This window comes from Carcharodon carcharias, chromosome 22 (assembly GCF_017639515.1).
Source record: "Carcharodon carcharias isolate sCarCar2 chromosome 22, sCarCar2.pri, whole genome shotgun sequence".
In the NCBI taxonomy this organism is placed as follows: domain Eukaryota; kingdom Metazoa; phylum Chordata; class Chondrichthyes; order Lamniformes; family Lamnidae; genus Carcharodon; species Carcharodon carcharias.
In genome coordinates, this window is record NC_054488.1 from 16,978,098 (window position 1) to 16,986,141 (window position 8,044).

Here is an 8,044-nt window from a genome sequence, read left to right on the forward strand (position 1 = left end):
TCAGAGCTCTGCAATCTCTCACCATTTAAGTAACATGCTTCTTTTTTATTGTCTTTGCCAAAATGGACAATTTCACACTTGCGCACATTATACTGCATTCGCCGGATCTTTGCCAATTCACTCAACCTAACAACGTCCTCTTCACAACTTACTTTCCTACCTATCTTTGTGTTGTAAGCAAATTTACCAACCATACCATCTGTCCCTTCATCCAAGTCATTTATCTTAATTGTAAAAAGTTGAGGCCCCAGCACTGATCCCTGTGGCACACCACTCGTTACTTCCCACCAAACAGAAAAAGACCTATTTATGCCTACTCTCTGCTTCCTATTAGACAGCAACCTTCTATCCATGCCAATATGTTACCCCCTACACCATGAGCTGTTATTTTCAGCAGTAACCTTTGATGTGGCACTTTATCAAATGCCTTCTGGAAATCTAAGTACAGTACATCCACCGGTTCCCCTTTACCCACAGCACATGTGACTCCTTCAAAGAGCTCCAATAAATTGGCTACACATGATTTCCCTTTCACAAAAACATGTTGACCCTACCTGATCACCTTAAACTTTTCTAAGTGCCCTGCTGCAACATCTTTAATAACAGCTTTCAACATTGTCCCTATGACAGATGTTAAGCTAATTGGCCTGTAGCTTCCTGCTTTCTGTCTCCCTCCCTTTTTGATTAAAGGTGTTACATTCACTATTTTCCAATCTAATGGAACCTTCCCTGAATCTAGGGAATTTTGGAAAGTTAAAAATAAAGCTTCAACTATTTTACTTGCTACTTCTTTCAAGGCCCTATGATGAAGTCCATCAGGACCCAGGGATTTTTCCGCCCACGGCTCCAATAATTTGCTCATTACCACTTCTCTGGTGACTATAGTTTCCTGAGTTCCTCCCTCCCTTCCATTTCTTAATTTACATGTCAAGCATAACCACAGGCAAATGGGAGACTCTGGCTTGTGATCGACCAAATTGGAGAAGGCTTATTCAGCAAGGCACTGAATATATCAAGAGACTTTGTCGGGGACCTAAAGAGGCAAAGTTGAGGAGTCGGAGAAAACATAAAAACGTCCAAACAAACCATCAGTTCAACCCTTCAAACATCACCTGTCCCATAGGTGGCAGGATCTGCAGATCATGTACTGAACTATTCAACCATCTCAGAACCCATCGAACCGGAATGGGAGCAAGTCATCCTCAATCCCAAAGAACTGCAGAAGAAGGAAGATTGCTAAGACGACTATGCTGTTGGCCTTTGACTGGTACTGCCAAGTTAAAGGGATAAAAATTCCACAAATGGCCAACTGGAATTGCTCAAATTTTCAGTCTTCCTTTGCAGCATATACCAAGTCACAATTATGTTTTTTAAACCCTTCCTTTGTATTATATTGAGAGCAGCTCTATACTACGGACGTGAGACCATTGGGAAGTGGGCTGAGGTTGGTCAAGCACATTACACTGCAGCTGAAAGAAAAGTCATTCTTTCACCTGACCAGTCTGACCAAAGATTCAAACCAGGTCTCAAACATGAAGAAAGTCTTTTCCCCACACCGCTCCACCTTTTTAATCATTCTATTCTAATGTATACTGGGCACATGACTTCGCCAGAATTAACTGCTCATTGTTTCACCAAGTGTCAAAGAGTTTCACTACCCTTCTGTGAATGACATATGGCACTACAATGCTCAACAAAATCATCTACTACTGACATGACACATGCCCACTGATTCCTCATCACGCACAGCCGCAATGTGCCAAAAACCTGCTCCCCAGGCCTTTGCCAATCCTCCTTCGTAGGCTGGTTGCTAGGAGATGCCTAAAACTGGCCCAGGGCAACTCTCCTGCTGATTCATCACCCTTCCACCATCCCACCCAGCACTTCTCTCCTCCCCTCCCAATGAGCCAAATCCTCCACTCAGTCTCCCAGGGCTGGATTTTGAGTGTCAATGTACAAAACTGTGAAGCTTTGAAATTGAAAAGCATCGCAATATGTAACTTTTCTACATCAATAACAGTACTGCTGTGTCTAATTTGCCAATGTGTAAGAGAGATTGGTAATAAGTAAATAAATTGGCATCACCTATCAGGATTGTGGGTGCAAATAACTGTATTTTTACTTCCAAACAAACCTGTTTCTGCCCGAGTAATGCTCAATTATTAGTGGGAGGTTTCTGAATGTTGAAGACAGGTTTGAAATGTGCCTAAAATGTTTAAGATTGAAAATATTAGAGTTCAAACAACTTCGATGTCCTTAACCCTTAAAAATTGGAAACAATTTCAATTAACAAAAACAACGATGAAATGAAATGTATATGTAAATGTTACCCTGGTAGTCAATATGTCAAAGGCCAAACAAATCAAACCTTATTTAAATTTTTTCTCTCCCCGCATTAGGCTTTCCCTGCTGCCTTGCAGTTTGATGGGCTGTTGCATTTGCATGGGACTGATTAAATACTTTTGCACTTTACTAATATACGGTCCTTGAGAATATTTAAACAGTTCTTTATTTAAAGATTTTTTTAAAAAAAGACTTACTTGCCTCATATTGAAAAATAAACTGGGGTCAGGAATCCCAGTCTGCTCGAAGCTGAGAGGCTCAATTGAGAACAGGAGACACCGCGGGGTGGCGCCAACGTGACTGCTTTAAAGTTGTGAATGAAGCAGCGAAATCTTTTAAAAGATTCAGTTTTACCTTCACAACTTAAGCTATAAGACAGTGCGGGGACCTTCCCTCCCAATAAATCCACTGCAGCTACTTTCAATGACATGCACTTGCAGATGATAATATTACATCTGCATTTTGTATGTGTGTGTGTAGAAGCCATTAACATGTAACAAGAGGCGATGGTCTCTCTTCAAATATTTATGTAGCACTTTCCTTGAACAGGGATACAAATAGACCGGGGGCGGGGGGTAGACTTAATAGCAACTAATGCACGGTGCTTGATATAAATACAGCATCTCCAGCTTGCTCCCAGTGAAACTCCCCAGCCCTGTGTGTTAGCTAGTCAATAAAATACAGATTCAAACTGCAGACAACCTAACTCCTGTCAGAATTTTCGGTCTCATATTCGTGGACAATCGGGTGAATCTTTAAAAAAAAGCCCATTGCGATTTTAAGATGATGAATTGCAATTGGCAGTTTATTGCATCCCATAATATTACCATTCAGTTCTGATCAGAAATGACGACCCGAAGCACAAAGGGGACGTCAATGAAAATTAACCTTGTTTCCGGCTCTCCCGTCCCCTACATTCAGATTTAACAGCCCAGCCAATTCTGCTTTGTCGGCGGTTCCCGTTCAAAAACACTGAACGGTAACAGGTACTAGACTGGATTGAATGTGAGGCAGACCCGCACTATTTATACATTCGCGATTTGAGAATTGAAGAGAACTCGCTTTTAACTCGGTTAAAGACGAAATGAGCTCACAATGAGGATTGACCAAGCTTGGTAACACAGGCCAAAGCTGAGCTGTCCGTTCTGAACCTTTGCAGCACGTTCGCATGACAGACCTTGGACCCTTTCTAGGTGTTACATTATAGGTGAGATTGGCCGCACCCTCGTTCAGAATTGTGCCCGACTAAGGTCCCAACACCACCAGAGGAGGGGGGAGAGGAGGAGGGAGAGGGGGAGAGGAGGAGGGAGAGGGGGAGGAGGGAGAGGGGGAGGTGGGGATGGGAGAGGGTGGATGGGGAGAGGAGGGGGGAGGGAGGATGAGGGGGGAGGATGAGGGAGGGAGGATTAGGGAGGGAGGATTAGGGAGGGAGGATTAGGGAGGGAGGATTAGGGAGGGAGGGAGGAGGAGGGAGGGAGGAGGAGGGAGGGGGAGGGAGGGATGATGAGGGAGGGAGGGATGATGAGGGAGGGAGGGATGATGAGGGAGGGAGGGAGGAAGGAGGGAGGGAGGAAGGAGGGAGGGAGGATGAGGGGGAGGGAGGATGAGGGGGAGGGAGGATGAGGGGGAGGGAGGATGAGGGGGAGGGAGGATGAGGGGAGGGAGGGAGGATGAGGGAGGATGAGGGAGGGAGGATGAGGGAGGATGAGGGAGGGAGGATGAGGGAGGGAGGATGAGGGAGGGAGGATGAGGGAGGGAGGATGAGGGAGGGAGGATGAGGGAGGGAGGATGAGGGGAGGGAGAGGGAGGGAGGATGAGGGAGGGAGGATGAGGGAGGGAGGATGAGGGAGGGAGGATGAGGGAGGATGAGGGAGGGAGGATGAGGGAGGGAGGATGAGGGAGGGAGGATGAGGGAGGGAGGATGAGGGAGGGAGGATGAGGGAGGGAGGGAGGGGGTGGGAGGATGAGGGAGAGAAGGGGAGGGAGGATGAAGGAGGGAGGGGATGGCAGATGAGGGAGGGAGGGGGAGGGAGGATGAGGGAAGGAGGGAGGGAGGGAGGGGGTGGAAGATGAGGGAGAGAAGGGGAGGGAGGATGAGGGAGAGAAGGGGAGGGAGGATGAGGGAGGGAGAGGGAGGGAGGGGGAGGGAGGGGGAGGGAGGGGGAGGGAGGGGGAGGGGGAGGGAGGGGGAGGGAGGGGGAGGGAGGGGGAGGAGGGATGAGGGAGGGAGGGGGAGGGAGAATGAGGAGGGAGGGAGGGGGAGGAGGAGGGAGAGAGGGAGGCGTGGTTTGAATGTGGATCCGGCTGCATTGTTGATACCCGCCTAAGCTTGATACAGACCAGTAGTAAAGAGAGGGATGGGGGTAAGATAAGAGCTAGAGGAGAGTTTAAACACCAGAATACAGCAGATAGGCCGAACGGTCTGTTTCTTTGCTCGCGAGATTCCATGAAGAAGTAAACCCCCTAAACTCCTGCACGGGACGAGTCAATTCGATAGTATTTGCATGGGATGAGTATCCCTACAGCCTTATAGCGGAGAAGATATAGGCAACAATTTCAAAGCACACTCCACCACCCCCCCCCCCCCCCCCCCCCACCCCACCATCCCATTTCTCGATCTGCTTCGCTTCCCTGATTTCTCGAGCATTGGAGAGGACAGAGCGAGAGGCGGTGATACCCCAGCAGAGGGTTCAGTGTGAATCGGGGGGTGGTCGGTTTGAACGGATCAGCAAGGACAGGGTGGCAGATCACACGGTTGTACTCAATCCATGGCGAGGAGAGACGTGCATGAAAGTCACACTGAGTCGGCAGATGAACAGTGCAGAGTTCACTAGATGGAGTGAATGGTTCGAGATAAATAGCAAAACGATACAAAAAATAACGAGTTTCGTAGGTAGTTGAAGAGAGAGATTTATAGGGAGATTACGAGATAGGTAGATAGCTATAGGAAAAAGATATAGATATCAGTATTCAGGGAGATCGATTGTAGTGTAAGTGATTGTACAGCAATACTTACAGATTAATTTACAATTTACAGCACTAGGTAATAATGCAATATGATAAATAGATAAACAGGGACAAATGACCACAGATAATGACTATAAATTGGGTTGTTAGGCTGCAAACAGATACATTATATATCTATACTGTATGTGGGCCATAGCTGCATCAGATTAATAGCCTGTGTAGACTTTTGCCATAAATAGCGACCCATCTCCAAAACTGACACTTAACCCAGCTCTTTCCGAACTCAGGTCAATATGAAGGATGTAGAGTGTGTGTTTCTGTTTGGGGCAGTTTACTCGCTTGCTGACAGTTTGCAGGGCGATGTATCTGTACTGCAAAGCTGGGACCCCGCTCTGGCAGGATCTGGGTCCCTGCATTTGTTTGGTGGGCTGGGTGGGTGGGAATGGGTTTATCTGGGTCTCTGCCCATGTGGGTGAGTAGGAGGGGTATCTTGGGCCACTGCTCTTGTGGGTGGCCTGGGGGGGTGGTGGTATCTGGGTCTCTGGTCTTGTAGGTGGCCGGAGGCGGGGTGGGGGGGGGGGTTGGTTATCTGAGTCTCTGGTCTTATAGGTGGCTTGGGGGGGGGGGGGGTGGTATCTGGGTCTCAGCTCTTGTAGGTGGCTGGGGGGTGGGGGTATCTGGGTCTCTGGTCTTGTAGGTGGCTGGAGGAGGTGGGGGGCGGTTATCTGAGTCTCTGCTCTTGTAGGTGGCTGGGTGGGTGGGGGTATCTGGGTCTCTGGTCTTGTAGGTGGCTGGGGGAAGGGGTACCTGGTTCCTTACTCTTGTGGGTGCCCTGGGGGTGGGAGTGGGTTTGGGTTGGTGTCTGGGTCCCGCTCTTGCGGGTGTCGGGGGGGGGGGGGAGGTGCTATCTGGGCCCCTGCTCTTGTTGGCGGGGGGGGGGGGGGGAGTATCTGGGTCTCTGCTCTTGTGTGTGGGGTGGATGAGGGGGTATCTGGGTCTCTGCTCTTGTGTGTGGGGTGGATGAGGGGGTATCTGGGTCTCTACTTTTGTAGGTGGATGGGGGGGTGGTATCTGGGTCTCTACTCTTGTAGGTGGCTTGGGGGGGGGGGGGTGGTGGTGGTATCTGGGTCTCTGCTCTTGTGGAGATTGGTCATGCTGATCCTGTCAGGTCTTCTCTCACACGTTGCTTGTCGTCTCCGCTCTCCAGGAGTTGCACTGTGGAGAGTTACTGAGATACAGCTGAAGTCTCTCTCACCTGTACCACTGGAGCCCTTTCCCGTAGTGTCTGTCGAAAAAATGCGGCTCTGCTCCCAGCGCCCTGACTGCCGGGTGCAGTCGCATGAACTCGAGCAGAGCCCGTGTCCCTCCCTTCTTCACGCCGATGATGAGAGCCTCGGGCAGCCGGCGCAGAGCGCACCACCAGCGGCTGCCCGCTTTGGCCGTCCCGTTGGCCGCTGCCCGGTCTGGGGGAGAGCGTCCCGCCGCCTCCGGAGCTCCGCTGCCCTGCTGCGGCTCAGCCCCGTCCGGGCTGGCTGGGGTGTAGGATCCGGACGAGGGCTCCTCGTCGCTGGGCGGCACGGTGCTCAGCCTCCTCGGCCGCCCTTCCGCCTGGATTTGCCGCCTCAAGCCCAGCTCCTGACTCCTGCCCCCCGGCGGGATGGAGTCACAGCAGCCGGTCAGGAAATAGAAGCAGAACAGCGAGAGGGTGAAGAGGGAGAACATGGCCAGCAGTTTGTGCAGGAGGCTCCCAGTGAACAGGCTGACTTGGTGGAAGGTCCTACATGCCATTCCTCAGAACGATGCCCATTTTCACCCATCCTACTGGCATTAATGCCCCTTCATCCTTACTGCTCCGAACACCAAACAGCATCATTCCATCTTCTGTTGCTCTGCAAACTCTTCAAACGATCTTCGAAACCATCAACCCACAACTTTTCTCTCACCCCTTTTGCTTGCTGTTGGGCTTTAAAGCCCCAGTCTCTATTGCAGCTCTGACAGGCTGCTGGCTGCATTTAATTCCAGCTCGCCCTCTCTCCCGCCTCCCCTCCTGCTCACAGAACTGGCTCCAGGCACTTTTCATTCACTCATTCATTCATAGAAGTCAAACAAGCTCCAACCCAGATAGACTGGTAACACGAGCCATTTCCATTGGAGCAGGCAGCGCTGCAGGCGCGGTTATTTAAATTAAGCGGTTCTTAATTGGATGGGACTTCGAAAAGGCGGGGCTAACTTTTGCATCATGTTAATTACTTTGAGAGACGAGGCTGGGAATTGAGATGTGTTTGTTTCTGTGGCGGGGGCAAGGTGATTGGCTCTCAACATTTAAATAAGGGTGACCAACAGAAGCTTATCAGTCACTGATAGTAATTAAATAACTTGAGTCTTGAGTCTTAACAAACTACATTTTCAGGAAAACTTTCTGTCATGTGATGAGAAAGTGAGATGACGAAAAGTGTTTTATTGGCACTGCGACTGGAAATCTGAAAGAAAATAAAAATGCTGCAAATACTCAGCGAGTCTGAGAGAAGAGAACCAGAGTTAACTTTTCAGCTTGATAACCTTTCATTAGAACGCCTCGACCTGAAACCTTAATGAAGGATCTCTATTTAAAGGGCCGCCAACAGACTTCGCAGAAGCAGCAGTGTTTGGGGGGGATAGGTCCACTGTGAGTGAGGGAACAGCTGCGAAATGAATGGCGAGCCTGGGGACTCATCCCTGGAGGTCATGATTCAAG

At 49.7% G+C, this 8,044-nt stretch overlaps 1 protein-coding gene across 1 annotated transcript in view; it reads right to left on the bottom strand.

Moving 5' to 3' along the window:
• The window catches only part of hs3st3l (heparan sulfate (glucosamine) 3-O-sulfotransferase 3-like), a 143,088-nt gene extending 135,780 nt beyond the window's left edge, over window positions 1–7,308 (bottom strand). The window contains exon 1 of the mRNA XM_041217131.1: window positions 6,566–7,308. Within this exon, the coding sequence (XP_041073065.1) occupies window positions 6,566–7,098 (533 nt within the window). The 5' untranslated portion in view covers window positions 7,099–7,308. The remainder of the gene's footprint in view (window positions 1–6,565) is intronic.
• Window positions 7,309–8,044: the final 736 nt, after the last annotated feature.